The 23,316-nt window shown below is 34.1% G+C and overlaps 2 protein-coding genes across 2 annotated transcripts; one reads left to right on the top strand and one right to left on the bottom strand.

The window, feature by feature from the left end:
- Nucleotides 1-314: 314 nt before the first annotated feature.
- Nucleotides 315-9,240, bottom strand: LOC134271055 (fibroleukin-like; the record flags this gene model as incomplete). The annotated part of the gene is made up of 4 exons (XM_062753315.1): nt 8,645-9,240; nt 7,826-7,907; nt 6,228-6,364; nt 315-411 (listed from the first exon to the last, which is right to left on the bottom strand). Coding segments are annotated over exons 1-4 (661 nt in total), but the record flags the coding sequence as incomplete, so codon positions are not given.
- A 7,765-nt stretch (nt 9,241-17,005) lies between these two features.
- LOC134271054 (uncharacterized) lies at nt 17,006-20,262 on the top strand. Its single transcript, XM_062753314.1, has 3 exons — nt 17,006-17,320; nt 17,880-17,952; nt 18,436-20,262. Exons 1-3 carry the CDS (start codon nt 17,026-17,028, stop codon nt 19,577-19,579), a joined length of 1,512 nt encoding a protein of 503 aa, XP_062609298.1. The 5' UTR covers nt 17,006-17,025; the 3' UTR covers nt 19,580-20,262.
- The last annotated feature ends 3,054 nt before the right edge of the window (nt 20,263-23,316 follow it).

Below are 23,316 nucleotides of genomic sequence, written 5' to 3'. Positions count from 1 at the left end.
AAGTCGAAAATGTGAAAAGTTTACAGACAGACGGACAGCTAGACAGACGGACAGACAGACAGACGGACGCCGGACTAAATGTGATCAGAAAAGCTCACTTGAGCTTTCAGCTCAGGTGAGCTAATAAAAACGGAAATCGTAAATTTAATTCCCTTGTCATTGGGCATCTGCAAAAATAATTCTAAATTATTTAAAAGTTTGATGATATATGTATGCCATACAATTCTTTGTTAGGTGGATTTCATTGCTAATGAATTAGAGGTATTCAAATACAAATATATTTACAAAGAAATCAAAAATCTACAGAGACCTACCTATCCAGTAATTTTCAGTGACATGCCCAAATCCATGTTTATACTCGTTCCATGTCCTATAAAATTCAACCTCACCATTTTCTCGTTTCTGAATCACCTGTTTTGTAAATTAGAATATCTTTTCATTGGTCTTTTGCAAAAGAAATGTGTTATAAACAATTTGATGGTTCATAAATTTTCTCCAAGCACGTCAAGACTTCCGACAATTTTTGATATTCTCACGGATACTGTATACAGGGAAATTTTCGCCACCGATTTATTTTCGTCCCTTTCGCCCTAACCTCATTTTGGCAAATTAATAGTATACAATATAATTTCTGAAACAAAAAAGGTTACTGGGCGAATTTAAAACGTGGAAAATTGTTTACAAGTGTGAAAGGGCGAAAATAAAACGGGGCGATATTAACACTGTATACAGTACTTATTGCGTTCCGTTTAAAGCCATTTTAATATTCATATGAGGCGGAAAGCTTCTTAAAAACTAACACATTAAACATTTTGATATTGTGGCCTTTAAAATAAAATGTATCAACATTTCAATCATGTTCGATAATTGATTTGATTCAAAATAAAAGAACCTCAGAATCCGAAATTTCAGTTTGATTTCTTGACATTTTACTAAAGAAAGACTTATTGGATACTATCAAAAAAAGAACAATGTAATAAAATGATGACTTTATATTTTCTATAATCAACTTCCTTTATTTATTTATTCCTTTATTTATGAAGCATGTTTAATGTTTAATTGTCTATTATGCTGAAAATGAGGGATTGTTTGCATAACGGACGAGGCCGTTATCATCGACTACTTGTATTTCCGTTTCATTGTGAAATAAAGGTGTGAATTTAGATTAAGGTAAGTCACTCGTCAACTTCTTACTTCAAAACTATTTATTAAAATTCAATTTTTATGTAGACCTCTTTTCTGGTGTTGTAGATGTATAACATTCACAATAAAACACACAACTCACCGTCCATATTCCTCCATCTGTCGTCATGTCACAGTAGACCTCTCTCCGTGTGTTGTCGATGTATAACATTGACAATAAAACACACTACTCACCGTCCATCCTCCTCCATCTGTCGTCATGTCACAGAACACCTATCTCCAGGTGTTGTCGATGTATAACATTGACAATAAAATATACTACTCACCGTCCATCCTCCTCCGTCTGTCGTCATGACACAGTAGACCTCTCTCTAGGTGTTGTAGATGTATAACATTCACAATAAAACAACTCACCGTACATCCGCCTCCATCTGTCGTCATGTCACAGTAGACCTCTCTCCAGGAGTTGTCTATGTAAATTATTGACAATAAACACATAACTCACCGTCCATCCCTATCCATCGGTTGTCATGTCACAGTAGACCTCTCTCCAGGTGTTGTCATTGTACAACAATGACAACAAAACATACTACTCACCGTCCATCCTCCTCCATCTGTCGTCATGTCTCAATAGCCCTTTCCTCAGGTGTTGTGGATGTATAACAATGACAATAAAACACACAACTCACCGTCCATCCTCCTCTATATGTCGTCATATCACAGCAGACCTCTCTCTAGGTGTTGTTGATGTATTACATTGTCAATAAAACACATTATTTTACATCTACTATAATTGTTCTATGTAAAACTAATACCATAAAACTGTCTATTTCCCCATGAAGAGACATCATCTGAAGACTACTCCCTGGAAAATCAGAGCTACTCCTTGGGCCTACTCCCTCATGAATATTTATCAGTAATTTTAACCAATCAAAGTGTTCATTGGGCGGAGCATTCAAGGAATCTCTGAGTCATGTTATATGTTTTGTACAATGACGTCAAAACGTTACGACATGCGATGTCATAATCAAACTTGAATTCTAGCAAAATGAAAACAACGATTATTCTTCGGAATGTCAGTGAAAATACTTTTTAAAAATATTTTGATTTAGGACAGGATGCATTATTTATCATACAATGTGTTAAACCCCATGCATTTGTAATTATGCCTCTACAGTGTTCATTTTAATGTCGGAATATCTGGTAAAAAAATTATATTGCCTATGATTGTTTCGGTATAATAAAAGAGTTATGGAATGGGCTTCGCCGTCTCGGGAAATAGTTTCCTCCCTCGGGGAACCATAAATTTGCTATTTCCCCAGTACCCATTCCATAACAGTATACTACTCACCGTCCACCTGCCCCCTCCATTTATCGTCATGTCACAGTAGACTTCTCTCCATGTGTTGTCGATGTATAACATTGACAATAAAACACACTACTCACCGTCCATCCTCCTCCATCTGTCGTCATGTCACAGAACACCTATCTCCAGGTGTTGTCGATGTATAACATTGACAATAAAATATACTACTCACCGTCCATCCTCCTCCATCTGTCGTCATGACACAGTAGACCTCTCTCTAGGTGTTGTAGATGTATAACATTCACAATAAAACAACTCACCGTACATCCTCCTCCATCTGTCGTCATGTCACAGTAGACCTCTCTCCAGGAGTTGTCTATGTAAATTATTGACAATAAACACATAACTCACCGTCCATCCCTATCCATCGGTTGTCATGTCACAGTAGACCTCTCTCCAGGTGTTGTCGTTGTACAACAATGACAACAAAACATACTACTCACCGTCCATCCTCCTCCATCTGTCGTCATGTCTCAATAGCCCTTTCCTCAGGTGTTGTGGATGTATAACAATGACAATAAAACACACAACTCACCGTCCATCCTCCTCTATATGTCGTCATATCACAGCAGACCTCTCTCTAGGTGTTGTTGATGTATTACATTGTCAATAAAACACATTATTTTACATCTACTATAATTGTTCTATGTAAAACTAATACCATAAAACTGTCTATTTCCCCATGAAGAGACATCATCTGAAGACTACTCCCTGGAAAATCAGAGCTACTCCTTGGGCCTACTCCCTCATGAATATTTATCAGTAATTTTAACCAATCAAAGTGTTCATTGGGCGGAGCATTCAAGGAATCTCTGAGTCATGTTATATGTTTTGTACAATGACGTCAAAACGTTACGACATGCGATGTCATAATCAAACTTGAATTCTAGCAAAATGAAAACAACGATTATTCTTCGGAATGTCAGTGAAAATACTTTTTAAAAATATTTTGATTTAGGACAGGATGCATTATTTATCATACAATGTGTTAAACCCCATGCATTTGTAATTATGCCTCTACAGTGTTCATTTTAATGTCGGAATATCTGGTAAAAAAATTATATTGCCTATGATTGTTTCGGTATAATAAAAGAGTTATGGAATGGGCTTCGCCGTCTCGGGAAATAGTTTCCTCCCTCGGGGAACCATAAATTTGCTATTTCCCCAGTACCCATTCCATAACAGTATACTACTCACCGTCCACCTGCCCCCTCCATTTATCGTCATGTCACAGTAGACTTCTCTCCATGTGTTGTCGATGTATAACATTGACAATAAAACACACTACTCACCGTCCATCCTCCTCCATCTGTCGTCATGTCACAGAACACCTATCTCCAGGTGTTGTCGATGTATAACATTGACAATAAAATATACTACTCACCGTCCATCCTCCTCCGTCTGTCGTCATGACACAGTAGACCTCTCTCTAGGTGTTGTAGATGTATAACATTCACAATAAAACAACTCACCGTACATCCTCCTCCATCTGTCGTCATGTCACAGTAGACCTCTCTCCAGGAGTTGTCTATGTAAATTATTGACAATAAACACATAACTCACCGTCCATCCCTATCCATCGGTTGTCATGTCACAGTAGACCTCTCTCCAGGTGTTGTCGTTGTACAACAATGACAACAAAACATACTACTCACCGTCCATCCTCCTCCATCTGTCGTCATGTCTCAATAGCCCTTTCTTCAGGTGTTGTGGATGTATAACAATGACAATAAAACACACAACTCACCGTCCATCCTCCTCTATATGTCGTCATGTCACAGCAGACCTCTCTCCAGGTGTTGTTGATGTATTACATTGTCAATAAAACACATTATTTTACATCTACTATAATTACTCTATGTAAAACTAATACCATAAAACTGTCTATTTCCCCATGAAGAGACATCATCTGAAGACTACTCCCTGGAAAATCAGAGCTACTCCTTGGGCCTACTCCCTCATGAATATTTATCAGTAATTTTAACCAATCAAAGTGTTCATTGGGCGGAGCATTCAAGGAATCTCTGAGTCATGTTATATGTTTTGTACAATGACGTCAAAACGTTACGACATGCGATGTCATAATCAAACTTGAATTCTAGCAAAATGAAAACAACGATTATTCTTCGGAATGTCAGTGAAAATACTTTTTAAAAATATTTTGATTTAGGACAGGATGCATTATTTATCATACAATGTGTTAAACCCCATGCATTTGTAATTATGCCTCTACAGTGTTCATTTTAATGTCGGAATATCTGGTAAAAAAATTATATTGCCTATGATTGTTTCGGTATAATAAAAGAGTTATGGAATGGGCTTCGCCGTCTCGGGAAATAGTTTCCTCCCTCGGGGAACCATAAATTTGCTATTTCCCCAGTACCCATTCCATAACAGTATACTACTCACCGTCCACCTGCCCCCTCCATTTATCGTCATGTCACAGTAGACTTCTCTCCATGTGTTGTCGATGTATAACATTGACAATAAAACACACTACTCACCGTCCATCCTCCTCCATCTGTCGTCATGTCACAGAACACCTATCTCCAGGTGTTGTCGATGTATAACATTGACAATAAAATATACTACTCACCGTCCATCCTCCTCCGTCTGTCGTCATGACACAGTAGACCTCTCTCTAGGTGTTGTAGATGTATAACATTCACAATAAAACAACTCACCGTACATCCTCCTCCATCTGTCGTCATGTCACAGTAGACCTCTCTCCAGGAGTTGTCTATGTAAATTATTGACAATAAACACATAACTCACCGTCCATCCCTATCCATCGGTTGTCATGTCACAGTAGACCTCTCTCCAGGTGTTGTCGTTGTACAACAATGACAACAAAACATACTACTCACCGTCCATCCTCCTCCATCTGTCGTCATGTCACAATAGCCCTTTCTTCAGGTGTTGTGGATGTATAACAATGACAATAAAACACACAACTCACCGTCCATCCTCCTCTATATGTCGTCATGTCACAGCAGACCTCTCTCCAGGTGTTGTTGATGTATTACATTGTCAATAAAACACATTATTTTACATCTACTATAATTACTCTATGTAAAACTAATACCATAAAACTGTCTATTTCCCCATGAAGAGACATCATCTGAAGACTACTCCCTGGAAAATCAGAGCTACTCCTTGGGCCTACTCCCTCATGAATATTTATCAGTAATTTTAACCAATCAAAGTGTTCACTGGGCGGAGCATTCAAGGAATCTCTGAGTCATGTTATATGTTTTGTACAATGACGTCAAAACGTTACGACATGCGATGTCATAATCAAACTTGAATTCTAGCAAAATGAAAACAACGATTATTCTTCGGAATCTCAGTGAAAATACTTTTTAAAAATATTTTGATTTAGGACAGGATGCATTATTTATCATACAATGTGTTAAACCCCATGCATTTGTAATTAAGCCTCTACAGTGTTCATTTTAATGTCGGAATATCTGGTAAAAAAAATTATATTGCCTATGATTGTTTCGGTATAATAAAAGAGTTATGGAATGGGCTTCGCCGTCTCGGGAAATAGTTTCCTCCCTCGGGGAACCATAAATTTGCTATTTCCCCAGTACCCATTCCATAACAGTATACTACTCACCGTCCACCTGCCCCCCTCCATCTATCGTCATGTCACAGTAGACTTCTCTCCATGTGTTGTCAATGTATAAAATTGACAATAAAACACACTACTCACCGTCCACCCTCCTCCATCTGTGGTCATGTCACAGTAGACCTCTCTCATGATGTCGGGGTAAATTACATACACTCCATCTAGTCCTCTCTTGCTGGGGTCTTTTTCTAAGATGTCTAAGCAATCCTTGTTTCTTTGTTCTAGTTAATGGATGAGATTCAAAGATAACGAACAATAATTCTGCTCAATGTCTTATGAAACAATACAAATAAAAAAATTAAAATTATACAATATTTTGATAATAATATTTTAATAAGAAGACCTATTGAATCTGCTACACGTGTCTTTGCATTATATGATTTTAAAAATCCATTCAATTTCGTTCACCCAAAAATTAATAGACCCATAACAAACTCATTTAATTTGATAATGTTTCTCCATGTATTCAACAATAACAATATACCAAAAGATATTTAAGATCGGTCGTTTGTAATTACTTATAGGTACTTATGTACTAAGAGAGCTTAATAGATGCTATCCTTCTACAAACAACCCATGATTCTTTGTATCATTAGTCACATTAGCGTGTAGGCTACATATCACAAGGAAGGATAACAAACTGTCATCATTCTCATAAGTCCACTAAAACAATACAAATAATGATAAGAGCAAACAGGGACCCCTGAAAACCGATGGGATCGGGTACCAGGGAGGAAAAAACATTAGCTTTCAAAAGTCAGACTCACCGTGAGCTTCCTATCATGGTAAGATAAACAAAAATGTCCGTTGATAATTTGGTATTTAAATAAAATCCTATACCTTTTTTATCAACTTTTTTGTCATTTGTTTTTAAAGAAATAAAAATTAATTTAAATGAATAAAAAAAGTAATCCCTTCCCCCACAGACACGCGTTTTAACTCATATACCGTTGCCCCCCCCCCCATCACTCACTTAACGTATATACATTTAATCCGCAATCACGCACTTTAACGCACATTTCTTTTTTGACGTTTTATGCTCTGATAACACGTACAATTTTGATTGTATAATTATAAATGATTAAATAATAAATTTTATTAATTCTTTCTATAATATTTCGCAAATAAGAATATTTTTCCTCATTTTGATATGTCAGAGTCGTTCAATTTATTTGTCGAAAATTCGAGACAAATTAAGGTTTTTTGGTTTGACACGTAAAAAGCTCACCCCTTAAATTACTGGGTTGATGTTGTGGAAGTCCCCCAGGCTTGTGTGAGTTGGGACCTTTGATCCAATATTTTTTTTCAAATTTGACAAATGAATATGTTTTTGTAAATATTTTGTACAAGCGTGTGCAGAAATTGACAGAAGGAACGGATAAAACTACAAACGAAGAAGATAATACATACTTGTACAGCTGAAGAGAAAAAAAGGTTTTGTTCACAAAATAATTATGTAATATATTTGTTCAAATTTACAGTTTATTTGACAATATGCTTCCAGACCAAAAATCAATTTTCGCGACGTACATAAATGTTGTTTAAGGATATATATCATTGTCCTTCTCAGTGAAATTAACAAATAGAAAAAGGATCTGTAAATCAGAAATGCTACATCGAAGTAAAAAAAGTTAGGCTTCCAGAAAATGAAATAAAACCTAAGAATACAGAGCATGTGTTACCTTTAAAGACAGGTAGACATTTACCACCAATACAGATTTCATCTTCAGAACAGGAATGGTTCAGACAGATGCCTGTCAAATGCTGAAAGTAAATTGACTCAAATCTGTGATTCCCTTAATATGTTTTATAGATATAAATAAAAAAATTAGATATCATTTTCAGAGTTTCATTGGGATATTTCATAAAAAAAGTTGGTCACATGATCAAATCTTACATTTCCAGAATGTTTTATTATTATAGAAATGTAACATATCGTAGATGTACAACACTATGTGACGTCACAGTCTAGACCTTCCAAATATCTCCCACAGTTTGCCTTTTATTCCCACGAAAGACTTATCACATGGCTAACTGTCTGTCATTGGAAATTGAAAATAAATTTAATTCGTATTGTCATATAAGGAAAGACATTGGCATATAAAAATAATCAAGGAATAAGATGATTATCATTTTTAGAGTTCCATTGGGGTATGACAAGAAATCGGTCACGTGTTCAAATTCTATAACACCCGAAGTGCGTTACAGTTGATTTGATCATGTACTAGACTTCTTGTAATAACCCTAAAAATAACCCTAAAAAACTTTTTTTAAAAAAGATATCTTATTTCTTATATTTATATTTCTATTCATATTACAAAGACAAAATGCACGATTTAAAATTTCTATTGAAATGCAACATAACGTATAAACAAACAACATCTTATGACGTCACAGTCAAGACTTTCCAAATGTCTCGCGCGGTTTACTTTCCATATACGCAAGAAAGTCTGATCATGTGACCGACTGCATGTCATTGAAAATTAATTTCAATTTCTTACCTTTGGAAAATTTTCCCGGTCAACATGAATGGTGTAGCCCTCGGTCATTAAACCACTGACATTCTTTATGGCAGACCTTGTATTCAGCCGACATGTCCCATTTTGTACACTCCAATCCACTGAACTACACAAACTAAACCTGTAACAAACCATCATGCACATTGCAATGTCAGCATTGGACATAAGGTTAAAACCAGACACAGAAGAATTGTCATAATTGCTAATGAGCAAAGCTTTAGGATTAAATGGAATGTAGCACTGAGAGAAGCAGGTGTGTAACAGAGTCAGAACGTGTCCAGCACTGAGGTAAAGACTGATCCTTTTAGGATGAGCGACTGATTCCATGTCAACTGTCTTCTTTTACAATATGGCGATAATTTGTTTGTTTGTGAGCTCTCAGCACGACAGTCACTAATGTTAAATTTCCACATTTTCATAACCTATATATCTATGATTAAAAACTGTCTATTAATAATTGATGAAGTCTAATGTAATGGGCAGGGGTAGCTAAATGGTTCAATGATAACGATATATCATGCCGTGGGTTTATCTCTATTATGCATTGAATGAATTCAGCGAAAGCATGTTTTTAAGGAAAATATAAAATATGTTTACAAATAGTTAAGTTAAATTATGAATTTTTTCTCTAAAAGTAGTTTAAAACATCCAATTCAATTTCATTAGTATTATAAGCATTAAAACATGGCATTAATTTTTCTATTTTCAGTTTGTGTAATTTCAGAATAATTTTACGACCATGAACAACTTTCTAGTTGACGAAATATTTCAAATTCTTCCTAAATAATTTTAACACTTCTCTTCATTTAAAAGAAATATTATGGTTTATGGAAAAGTACTAAATAAAATATGAAAGTAAAAAATTGTTTAAAATGATTTTTTGCGTCACACGAATACAAATTTATTTTTGCCAAACAATTCTTTGCATCTTGTAAACCACGTTACATTGTAAATACTGGTAGTATAAATTTTAAAACGAGTTATTTATCGAAATGTCTATATCTCAATAATTTCGATTTTTTTTTTAAATATAAGTGATGTTCAAATATGACATTTTAACCATAGAAAATAAATATATTGAATTTCACTGTTCTGAAGACAATTTTATTAAGAATTTTTCTATGGACATTAATTATGTAAAATTTAATCTCCAATTTTAGCCTTATTTAACTTTAAAGGCCATTATTTGAATAACCTTGATCAACCCGATGTAGGACTATGCATTGATTCTGATTCTCATTAAAGGAAATACATGGATCTAAATGAAGGCTTGAATTGAATTCATACACTCGTTATGTCTGTTTATGTCTGTTTATTTAGTTTATGAAAGCTAAGTAGGACGAGTATACAGGGGTACAGACCCTCTGATAAAAAAGATAACTTTAAAAGTTCAAAAGATGAATACTACTCACCGTTTCGTTTATAAGAGTTTCGTTATTGAGACCTAAAAGCAGACAATCTGTCCAAATCTAACAAATGATGTAAGCATTACCTCTATTGACAATTTCGTTTTAATTATTTATTTTGGTTAACTTTGTTTTAATAGAGTCCTGAAAGCCTAAAAATCGAAAAAAATCTACTTTTTTTTACAGATTTTTTATTCGTATTACATGTACATTTCTTCCGATGAAGAAAATATTTAGAAGAAAGATAGCACTTGCTAATTGATGTGTTTTATTCTTACAAGACATACAACATAAATTGTGATATTCCGACTTATGAAGCAGCGCTTCATCATGTTTTCTAGTATAATTTAAAAAGGTATGACACTAAATATTATTTCCATATATCCCTCATACTTCTAATTTTCAGATGCGATCATAAATCACTACTTAAGTCTTTTTCTATTCTCGGTGTTAAACTTTCTTCATTTTGTGATAAGTATGATAGAAAAAAGTAGATGTTGTATAATTGCAATAATAAATGAGGAGATTGCTGAGTGGCATTTTAAATATTAATTGTACGAGGGTTGATCCAAAAGTTCGTAGAATTTCTACATATCTTATTTATTTTTTAGTGAAATAACTTATTTGAAAATTACAAGTGAAAATATAGACACTTGTTGAATATTTTAATTAAAAAAACATTTTGAATATTTATTGTAGTAACTCTATGGTAGTTGCCATAGAAACGGTTGTTTTTGAAATGCGGGGGAGACATTAATGCGTTAATTTTCATTTTAATTCTTAATACGTGAAATGAGAATAAAACCGCCCTATGTGGTTTATAAAACGAAAATAATGTCACTATTACGATTGCTTGATCTTTTATAAACCTTCTTGTAAGAGTTTTACTGATTTTACTCGATATTTAGTTTATTAGTTGACGATTTATTGTTCATCTTTCAGTTGTTAGATAACGTCAAATTTCGGTAAAGGTATAACTTTTGTGAAAATCCCGGGACCGCTCTTTCTTAAACGCGTATATTCTTGACATAGGGTGGAGGAAAATGCATTTAGTTACTGGTTTTCAAGTGGCATACAAAATGTAAGAAAAATAGAACTTCCATGGACGTTGATGAGAGGTGTTGCCGCTTTTTGGAGGCTCTGTTTTAAGTGTATATCCCCTAGACAAATTAAAAGCGTTGTCAGCCGACGTACTGTTCTTGACATTGCTACTGAAATTGGATCATCATATGGAAAGATGGGGAGTGTATTGAAATATGAGTGAAAAATTATGATAAGTTGGTGCCAGAGGATACCTAGGCTTTCCTTGAGAAAAAAAATGGAGAAAAGGGCAGAATTTTGTAGAATTACGTATTTGAATTGGACATTAGAGTGAGATGCTTCTTTAACGTGGCGTGACATATCTACGAGGTAACGTCGAAGTCTCCGCCGGGTTTTACAACCATCCATTTTCAGAAGGCTCGTGTGACCATATTGGTGAAATTTTCTAATATTGTTGCATTGTGACTCTTTATTATAAATATGCCTGTTGTTTGCGTTTATCAAATCGCGATAAAATTTTACACAGAAATTCCACGAACTTTTGGATCAACCCTCGTACAACAATGGTTTATGCACTAATATATCTTTGGGTTTCCAATCTAGACAAGGAGTACAGAGTGGATGTGACGGATCGATATATAGGATATACCCACTGCTAGAAGTAATCTGTAAGATTACTGGATGGTCTAACTTAAAAAAATTGGTTATTCTTTTTTTTAAAGTAATTTTTGTATATAAATTTATATTGAATTATTATTTTTCATGCTTAACTCAGTGGAAATCATCATATGAAGATTTAAGACACGTTGCATGATCGTAAAAAACACAACTTTACATAAAATACGCTGGTTTGTTAAGATGCTTACATGGATACAAAACAAATTGTTGTACGCATGTGTTTTACGATATTTAGTGGTTGAAATTCAAATACGGCGCTACGCATATTGAAATCGGATTTCGATGCCATATTCCAGTGACGTCATATGCGAGGTGAGAAACAGCATACTTTTAACGAAGTTATCAACGAGATATGCTGAATTATAAGGATATAACAAGCTCTTCAATTACGATATAAGCATGAACTTTAATTATGTACAAATATTTCTATAAAGATTTTAATTTATTTAAAGAATATAGAAAACATGTATTGATATTTTAAAGCATGAAAGAACTTGCGGACTTACAGTTGAGCTCATCAATTGTCAATTTTAATTACAGTTTATGATTATACAAGAAAATTAGTTAGTAAATATTCCTAATTTTTAAACTACTAAATAAGAGTAGTAGCACCGGTCACGGTAGCCTAGTGGTAGAGCGTTTGCTTCGTGATCGGGGGCCCGGGTTCGATTTTCATTCGCGGCGCCGCATCAAACCTAAGACGTAAACATATGTAGTGACTGTTCCTTCGCTAAACGCTCGTCTTATAAATGAAAGTCAAGGGTCTTTCGAATATGACCTTAAAAACGTAGGTCCCGTGTCGTGGTAGGCGTTGGCACGTTGAAGAACCCTTTCTGCTAAATGGCCCTGAGTACCAAGTATAGGTCTAAATTTGAAGCTCTTCACCGGCATACGCTGACGTCTCTATATGAGTGAAAAATTCTCGAGAGAGATGTAAAACAACTTTCATACAATCAATCAATCAATCAATCTAACAAGTATTGCAGGGGTAGTTAGTATTTCGGTTATGTCCGGTTCCATGGAGTTTGAATGTCAAAAGGGGCTTGGTTCAAGGCAGATATACTAGAAAACTTCCAAAAAATAACCAGTTTTTGACACATGTGAAGCTATAACAAATTCCAATTCAGATTATTTTGATCCTTACTCCTTTTCATGACAATTTAAAATGATAATGTATTACTGCCGGATACTGGTAAAGCATTCATAGCATGCTATGGCAATTGATCAGACTTTAAGAAATATTCTACCACGTTTTCAATACGCCTAAATTATAGCTGTAAATGTATTGCAAGTCAGAGTATTTTTTTGCCAAGCGCGCTTCATATATTAAAACAAAAACAAACTGCATCTTTTTTATAATAATACTGTGTGTTGTCTTTTATTTTATTTGTGTTGTCACTTATTCTAAAAGGTCCTAAATTTAGGGAACCCGATCCTTCAACTGGCATCGGAATTTTATAAATATTATGGATTCTGTTGAAAATTACGCCAGACTATTGACCAGATATATAATGGAGGCGTTGACACCCTGTCAGAATGGATTAAATGTATCAGATCTATGTTAAAGTCACGTATTAAAAGATTGAGGGGCATCATGAAAACCATCTATCCTTCTGTGTTCAATAATCCAGAAGTGAAAAAAAAATTAGATAGATTACATGATCAGTACGTACTGGTCCCTGCCGACAAAGCAGGTAACAAAATTGTCTTCGTCTGTAAGGCTCATTATATAAATTGTATTGTAGAAGAACTTGGATTTAATTCTACAAGTGGTTATGCTATATAGATATTGTCAATGAGGAAATCCAGCCTCCTGGGTACATTTACTGTAGAATTCCTCTGACTTTTAAGAAAGTATTTTGTTGTTTATAAATATTCTGATTTGATGAGTTTTCATTGAAGAAGCAGTTGTCAGTGATATCAGAAAGCAAAAGTTTGAATTTTTAGTGAGGAATATGGTAATAAATGAAATATGAAGATAACAAACAATATTCAAGTTCAAAGTTCATGAAATATACAAATCGGGAGCAGAGCAAACACTGACTTCTAAATCATTAGAGGTGGGATCAGGTGCCAGGGAGAAATGAGCATCCCCTGCCGACCGGCAAACAATATTTGCCTGTGCCTGATTTGATTTTTACAATATCAATAGTTTTCATCACAGAGAGTTTGGAGAAAATTCTGAGACTAGTCGTGTCACATCTTCTTTATATTAAAGTTTTTTTTTCATTACAGAGAATTCGAATGACTTTAACATGTAGACTTAAAAAAAGGACGTGATGATTATAGTGAATTGCTTTTCAAAATAATTTACAGTTTTTCAGCTCGGTTTCAATAAATATTTTCAACAAAAATGTAATAATGAAACGTTACGATGAGAGTTTGCCGTGTGACTAATCAATTAAACTTCCTGGATCTCTGATATGATGCTATCATAAAACGAAATGGCCAATGGATTGATAAACAAGAATTCGAAAAAAGAAAAATGATGCTTTTTTCCATGTGCAAGTATTACATTTGTCACTTGATAAATGTCACCATTTCATCCATAAAAGATTGTTATTTGTTTGAAAAGAAATTGAATTTGAAAACTTGACATGCTACAACTGATAATTATCTATCAAAGTGTTAAAAACACAGAAAACAACAATTTTATCAATGACATAAAATATTCTCAAAACAAAGACGAGATGCATGTATAATAGCAATTAAGGTGTTTTAATTTTTTTACCATGCATACTGTATTCACTTTTAAATAATATCTTTTCCGTTGTTTTGATAATAAATAACTGTTAGATTAATTTATCTAAATAAAAATTCCGTATGGAACTGCACTCTATTGTCTTACTACCTGCTAATTCACGAACAGATAATGTTAGTGTTTGCTAATTAAATTTTATGCACATTTGCTTTCTCTCTCGCACGCTCTCTCTCTCTCTCTCACTCTCACTCTCTCTCATGCCTTAAAACTATAAAACATTTTCAGCTTCTGCACTTCATTCAATTATGGCCTTTATCATCAATGGATAAAGGAAATAATGAATAAGAATTTTTGGCAGGTTGAGTCAAAACCTATAAAAGTGATACAATCTTCAAGATACATCTCTCCATATGAACATCTACCGGGAAAAAGTGCTTTTCTTCGTAAGATTAAAGTACAATAAGATAAATAAGATAAACAACAGCAGTAAGCAAGCTTCAAAGTCCTTAGGAACATCTAAACATGAGCAATATTGACCTCTGAAACATCATAGATTGGATCAAGTGCCATGGAAAAGTATGCATTCCCTTTTGACCTGTCACACCTGCGGTGTGCTTCTTGTTACAACAAATTGGAAAATGCATAAACAATTCAATATAAACATAATGACTTTATAATTAAATTTACTTGTGAAATATAAAAGCCCTTGCAACAACTGTTTGGAAGTTATTTTCATGGAGAAAAAGAACGTTAAATTCTTATAGCAAATGGTTTAAGTGTTGTTATCCAAAGGCATCCCTGAAAGAACCACTAATGTTATAACGCCGCTTAATTGCATTAATAGTTGACATTATCAACCGCTAATGCTAAATCAACGCTGAATAAAAAAAAATATCATAGAGCGATTCAGAACGTCAACTATTAATGCAATAATTTATGGAATAAATCATTGTATTGCAAGGTTTAATGATGTTTCTTTGATTAAGCAGCGTTATATCATTTGCGGTTGCTACAAGGCCCTGTCACAAAGAATACACCTGTGAAAATTAAAGCCCTAGTACTAAATGTTGAAGAGATATGTCCAATGTTAACGTTTTATAAAAGTGGATCAATTTCTAAGGTCAAGGCCAATATGTCAACAAAAAAAAAAATAAAATATACCTGAGGAGAGCCCTTGTCACATTGAATATACATGTATTTGCGAAGTATGAAAGACTAACATCAGCATTTCAAAAGTTATTGCCCAAGGTTCAAGTTTGGTAAATGTTTGCAAAAGTGGGTCAAACTCCAATGCAAAGACGTTAAATGTGTGTAAACACATACAAAATTTGGACTCGTCTTAAGGAATGCAAAAGTGAAATATGAAAGCCATAGCTTTAAACAATCAAAGGTTAGGGAGAATGATCAAGCTTTTTTGTACAAACAGACAAACAACAGACCGACAAACAGACAGAACAAAAAACTAAATATCCCCAAAACTTCGAAAGCAGGGGTCATAAAAGAGCAAAATATCCTACATTTAGAGTGTTTCTTTTCCAAACTTTTGAAAAAAAAACTTTATTCTTAATATTATAAAAAGAATTACAGTTCATGTTTTGCTATCGGAAATCCGAAATATGTGTCAGAGAAAAAGTAAAATTAGAGGTCATATATAATGGCACTGTATAACAAAGATTATGTTAGAAAATAATTAAATTTCATTCTGTGGTATAAGAAGAGTTGCGAATAAGAGATGGGTACCCCAAAGCGTAATGAACGGACAGACGGACGGACACCTTATCACTACCCTCTTCCTGCTTTTTAAGACGGGGAGTATCTTTTAATTATAACTCATATCTTCATAAAATAATTATTTCACAGTTACATTATCTAATAATTTAGTCACAGATTCAGCTAAATACCTACAATAACAATCTATGAATGATAATGAACTCACAGCTTCAATATGAAATAATTTATTCACAGTCAAACTGAAAAGGACGTATAGAACAGTAATCGATCTCAAATAATCTACAAAGTATACAAATTAGGTTAGCAGGACATACAACACGGAACCCTGGAAATCCCATAGGTGGGGACTTCCTGTCAACAATACACATTTGATGTAAAGCAAACACGGACCTCTAAAAACACCAGAGTGGAGATCAAGTGCCTGGTAAGAGAAAGCTTCCTCTATTAAACGGTAACACCCCCCGTCAGTCTTTTGGGTGTTATTTTTTTTTCAATACGATGCGTTGCTGAATATCGATATACATTGATTAATCGATATATTGCCACAGTCCTATTACAAATTGCTCTGCACTTTGGCGTGAAAGGTTTTTTTTAATGGTTAAGATTTTACAAAACCGAGGTCCAGTTGTATCACGATAGGTGTTTGCAGGATGAAGTTCGTTGAACTCACTGCTCAGTGGCCCCAAGTGTCTATTACAGGTATACACAACTTTTTCCCGCAATTACGTCATAGTTACAGAGCGTAGCCATCACACGTCACGTGATGCATCCGCCATTACAACCGTGAAACCCGTGAGCCGTGAAAGATGTACAAAGATGGAGGGGGCGAATCGTGTGCTGTATTTAACTGTTTTAACAACAGAAAAAAAATTTATTTGTGGAAGCAGTCTATTTGCAAAAATCACGGTGACATTCTCCACAAAGATTGTCCGTGCATTGTTCCATACAGCCTTCACAAGATGCCAAAAGCGGAGCCCGAAAAACTTCAATGGCAACGAGCACTACATCGCAATGATTTGCCGAAGAATGTATTTGTGTGTTCAACACATTTTATAGATGGGCGACCAACTGCAAGAAATCCCATACCCAGTCTGAATTTAGGTTTGTTTATGACTTAAAAACTCTGCATACAATGTTTAAAAATAGATTTGACGTTAGTGTAAAGTGAAAGTAGAAAGATGCTTGCAACGACGCATTCACAAACAAAAGATGATATTAATTTATTGTGCCTAACCACCTTCTGAAATAATTTGTCAATGTAAGAACAAAATATAATCTATAGTATATAGTTTAAATGCGTTATATTTTCTCTGGTTAAAATATGCACACACTCTGTAAAATTTTCAAGAGAACTGTGGGTTTCAAGAAAAAAAATGCTTACTTACTATATAGCTTGCACAATTTATGTTTATGCACAAAATACTTAGAGTGGTAAGGCATTTGTTTGATACAACCATACCCCCTTTATTCATCTGATCAGTGATCTACAAGTTAATTGCTGTTAGATTTTGTCTATTTCATGTGGAAAATTATGTGAAAAATCCACCAAAACACAAATAAAAGTATAAACAATTTATTTAAAAAATTCTTGCTGGGAGGAGGGATACATCAAAGATGAAGTTTTGTAATAAGTATCAATAATTTATATAAATTTTTACAGGTTATGAAGCTCCCATAAAAGTTGGTCGTCGACTTTTGAAAAGGAAGTTTGTTGCAGAACAAAAGACGGATGGGTATGTTTGACTCCAAATAATGAAAGAGCAGAGATAAATATATATTTTGTAGTGCTGCCATTGAAAATAATTTCAGAAAATAAGATATTATTTTGATATTATTTTTAGAGATACCTTTAGATACTTTTAGATACTTTTTAGATCAGTCCCCCACCCCACTTCCAAATTTAAATAAGTTATTGTGAAAGTTACCCCATATAATATGTGGAGTGATACTCAATGAGTGTGGTCATAATGGTCATTTTCATGTGCTATCTTGTTTTGTTCATGTTTAAACTTTTATTGTAAAGGAAATTTCTGCTATCACTGTCTGAAAAGATGATTCGTACGATATGCGTATTGTTGAAACTCATGATCAGTACATTCAATATATTCCTGTATCGTTATACATTGTAACTCTATTATCTATTAATAGAACTTGAAATTTATGATTTTGCTTTTATGTTTGTCAATTCTTGTATTATACTGTAAATTGTTTTGCAGGACAGAAGTTATGAAACATCAAAAACTGGCTGCTACTGCTGCAGATGAAGTTGAAACCATCAACATTCAGACTGAACCAAACATGACATCTTCTTGCGTGCAGACGAGCATGACAGAAAGCAGAACTGCAGGCACACAGTGGACGGATCCCACACTGTGTGAACATGAATATGCAAGACCATGCCTTGCAGGATCTAGGAATTCAGGTACACAAACAAGAGTCATCAAGATGGAGGAAAAAGGTGTAAACTGCTGCACTCTACATGTACGTCTCAGTGCTGCTGACATAACAACTAACTCCTTAGCCTTGCTTTACACAGGACTGCCATTAAAGACTTTTAGAACACTTTTGCGTGTTATGGAAAGTTTGGACAACCCACTGACATTTACTATGCCCGTGTCAGATCAAGTCTTACTCGTTCTTATGAAATTAAGGCTTAATTTACTATTTGCAGATATTGCCAACAGATTTGGTATATCTGAGTCTCATGCATGCAATATTTTTAATCAAAGACTCTCTTTTATGGCTTCAAAACTAAAAAACTTAATAGTTTGGCTTCCACGTGAAACAATTAGAGCAACCATGCCAAAGTCTTTTCGTGAGAACTTTCCCAAAACTACCGTTATCATTGATTGTGCAGAAACTTTTATTCAACGAGCAAAAAACTTGAAGACCAGAGGAGAAACATATAGTCACTACAAGTCCAACAACACAGGGAAGTATTTGGTTGGTATTGCACCCCATGGTCAGATTATGTTTATATCTAAGGGCTTTGGAGGAAGGTCTAGTGATAAAGCAATTGTGGAAGAATCTGGGATTTTAAACTACCTTCTTCCTGGAGATGAAATCATGGCCGATCGAGGTTTTACCATTGATGACCTACTCTTTCCTCTGAAAGTGAAACTTAACATTCCAGCTTTTACAAAAGGTAAAGACCAACTTTCAGAAGAGGATGTTACAGAGACCAGAAGAATTGCCACAGTCCGGATTCATGTGGAACGGGCTATTAGACGATTAAAGGTGTTCCGCATATTGAGTCAGATAGTTCCAGTTACCTCGGTGAAGAAACTCAGTAAATACTTGATTGTTTGTGCTGCATTGGTTAACTTAAGATCTGACCTTATCAAAGATGATGATGAGTAAATAAAGATTATGGTGATTATGGTGATATTATGAATTTCAGCTTTCACTACTAGGGGTGGGACGATACACTGATACGTACTATTATCCACTATATGGTTTAAATACATATGTTAAAATATTGGTTGGAAACATTTCACAAACAACTTTTTGGAAAAAAAATTTTTTGTAAACTCAACTTGGTTACAGACTTTTATTTATCAATATCAATGTACATGACTTTTTGAAAATGAATCTTTAATAAGTGTTCTTGTTAAACTTCACTATTATTTGTAATCAACTTGTGTATAGACATTTGGCAATATGTACAATTTATATTGTTTTTGTAAATTTCTAGTCAAAGAAATTAATATGAACATCAAATATTGATTTCAAAGCTCATGATTTGATTTAGAAAAATTTGTCCATTTAAAGTAAAAAAAAATGAAATTAAATATAGTTTTTTTTACTTGGCTACATTTTCTAATTAATCATATTATCAAGATATGCCTCGTATCATGTAGCATGTATCAAGATATGTAACATTATTATGTTGTATCGCAAGATCTGTGTATTGTCCCACCCCTATACACTGCAATCAGTTTATACCTGTCAATTTTGTTATCTTTGCATCAGCAGGTTGCAATAGGATATTATTTTATAATAACATAATGTTTTCACATTATTATGATATTTGTCAATGTAATTTGCACCAGTATTTGTTTAAAAGATACTGTGCTTGGGTATATCTTTTGTATTAAGGTAAAAACCATTCTGATTTCTTAAACATGTTAAATTATGGAGCATAACAAGGGAGTGAGTCCAAAAGTTTTATGTCTGACAAGAAATCTAAATTCACTTAGTTTTCAATAAATAGTTTGTCAAGGTTTTAATTTGTTCATTCAATTTTGATCACAGTACAAGTATTTTTTACACAGAAAAAAAAATCAAATTTCTTTTGTTCATTTAAAAAAAAAAATTGAAACACCATTAATGTGAAGTTATGTACATTCATGCACACTCAAGTCTTTGAATGTAGGTCAACAAATACTGTTTAGGCTTCTTGACCTCCACACTTCTACTAACTATTTGAATTTACTTTTTTATCAGACAATGATTTTTTGATGTGGCACCCAACTTTTAAAAAAAATGTGTACATATTATATCAAGAAATAAATGATTACCTCAGAATGAAAAACATTTGATTTTTATGTTAGAAACAAGTTTTATTTGCATCAGTTTAAAAAATTTACATATTTTCTACTAATCTTCAATCTGCCAGATTCAAAGTCATCAACTACTCTGGGTAAAAGTTTGTTGAAGTAAAATAAACGTAACCTTGAAATTGATGATTGACAGAATTGTTGGTTATGTTGAACATCAATGATCTTGTATTCATTAGCTGTCCATATAACAAGTTTGCACAATTCTAGATCTGTAACATGCAAAGTCAATTGTATCTGAAGATAATATCCTCGTGAACTGCTCTGCTTTAGGGACAAAGAATCATTTTGCAATGATTTTACAACATCATATTTACCAGCTGTAAATAAACTGTCAAGGGTCTGGTCATTTTGTAGTATTGGGCATTTTACTTCTAAAAGACACTGTGTGCCATCATCATCAGTTATTATTCCGTCGGGGGAAACACTGAGCCAGGGCTCTTCACCTGAAACGATGGTCCCTGCATCTTGTATTTGTATTCCATCCAAATGCAATTGTTGTTTTGCAAGATTTTCACCAATCTGTCCATGTTTTGTGAATTTATTGCCTTTAAAGGAAGGGTATAAATGCTCTCTAATGAAGTTATCACAATTTGTAGTGTCACGGATTGGAACCTTGTGAGCAGTGCTGCCTGTTATTCTTATTTTTCTACTGTTATGCCACAGTTCTGATTGACTTTGTGAAATAGTTGTTTGAGATAAGGACTTGATTTGAGATTCAGTAAGTTTTATATACTTGTTAAAAAATTGGCAACACTTTTTACACGTTAGTTCTGCAGAGTGTTCAGTATGAGGCTCAGATGAAGGTTTGAATTGCAGCGTATCAACTTTAGCTTGCACAGATTTATTCAAAAGAGAATTTTCAACTGAGAACAATTCCTGAAGTTCACTGTTTTGTACAAAATATTCAAAGGATTGATGGGATACAAACATGGGGAATATTGATTTTGTGTTTTGTGGTTTTTCAGCATTATTGTTAATGTCACTACTGCTGTATCTAGGTTTTTTAAAATCCATCTCCTCAAGAATACCTGGTTCCAGGTTTCTTGTCGAACCCTTGTTCCATTGCATTTGTTCATCCGTACATGATTTGCCTGTTAATCCTGACCTCACAGCATATTCAATTTTCCATAGAACAGCACCAACATGACTACACGTTTTACTGTTCCCTGCCATACATGAACAACCAGCACTATAAATCGTGCCAACCATGTCACAAATAATCCATGCATTATGAAACTCCGAGTTGACTTTTTGTGAGGGGCGTACTTCAGATTTTAAAACAACTGTTGTTTTGTTGATAACAAAATGTAGAATTTTCCCCACGGAACCACTTTTAAAATAATTGAAACTGTCCAAAGATTTGTAGTTTTTCATCCCTTGGCCATCACACGCCTTACTCAAAATTAAATAATTGTAAATATCGCCATACTCAACTTGGGGCCACTCCCGCATATCGTCCTTCCATTCTTGCGGTTTGACATCTTTTGGCGAGGAAATAATTCGATCTTTACAATTTTCACATTGATATTGATTCATATTTAAGGCAAACGAAAGAATTTACAAGATTTTCATATATTAAATGTTGTTTGTGCGCTAATATTTACGGTTGAACAGTACGTAGTTTCACCGACACCGGTGTGTTGTTGCTACGGAGTTTGTTTATAAATGCAGCGTCACGGATGCAATGGCGGCTGCTTTCTGCGACCCCTACCGGGATGAAATTTTACTAAGGGAAATAACTGAAAAAAGTTGTGTATATACTTGAACACTTTATATCTTTATATGACAACACCTCTAAAGCAGTAAAAATTCTCGAATGGAAGGTTGAACAAAAATCAATCAATTTATCACTCAGAGCTAATTTTCTTCAGAAAAAATCTTTATTTAATCTGAAAAATGAATACAAAAATATCTATCTTCTGGCGCAGTGATAAAAGACTTTGTCACTGAGTCGCTAAGTTAGGAGTAAATATCACAGATTCGAATCCTCAACGGCCTTATGTTCGTACATATAGATTTGCAAATTTTAGCCCTTTACCGCGGCAAGTGATGGTGTCTACATACGAGTGAAAAATTCTCGAAATTCCCTATTGTTAGAAATGTTTCTGAATATGAATCGAATCCGAATCTGAATATGAATCTGAATCGGTGAGATCTCGATCCCGATTCGAAAACTGAGAATACATTTGAAAAAGAATATTTTCTAATTACGCTATTAAAAATGTCACGTACATGTGAAAATAAGGGAAATAAATAGTGGAAGATGTTTATATTTTTGTCATTGGGATTGTTATTGTTATTTAAAAGGTACAAGTCAAATTCTTAAGACTGAATAACAGAACATGTATACTCTTTCAATTATCAGGAAATCTTGTTCGTAAAGGATTATTGTTGTATTTTTCATTAGCTTTGTAACGTGTTTATCTGAACAATAGGGTTCTTTATAAGGGATATATGATTTTCCTTGTACTCTGTCTGAGTAAAAATGATTAGGAGATACAATAATTTTCCTTTACTCTTCCTGAGTTTAATGAT

Source organism: Saccostrea cucullata, unplaced genomic scaffold, assembly GCF_032062105.1.
Source record: "Saccostrea cucullata isolate Sc308-1 unplaced genomic scaffold, CSIRO_AGI_Scuc_v1 ctg8108, whole genome shotgun sequence".
NCBI classification, from domain to species: Eukaryota; Metazoa; Mollusca; class Bivalvia; order Ostreida; family Ostreidae; genus Saccostrea; species Saccostrea cuccullata.
This window is presented reverse-complemented; position numbering and strand designations above follow the sequence as displayed.

Coding starts and splice junctions, on each gene's coding strand:
- LOC134271054 (XM_062753314.1), top strand. CDS start 17,026: ATGTACAAAGATGGAGGGGGCGAATCGTGTGCTGTATTTAACTGTTTT. Junction 17,321..17,879: donor CATACCCAGTCTGAATTTAG/GTTTGTTTATGA, acceptor AAATTTTTACAG/GTTATGAAGCTCCCATAAAA. Junction 17,953..18,435: donor GCAGAACAAAAGACGGATGG/GTATGTTTGACT, acceptor ATTGTTTTGCAG/GACAGAAGTTATGAAACATC.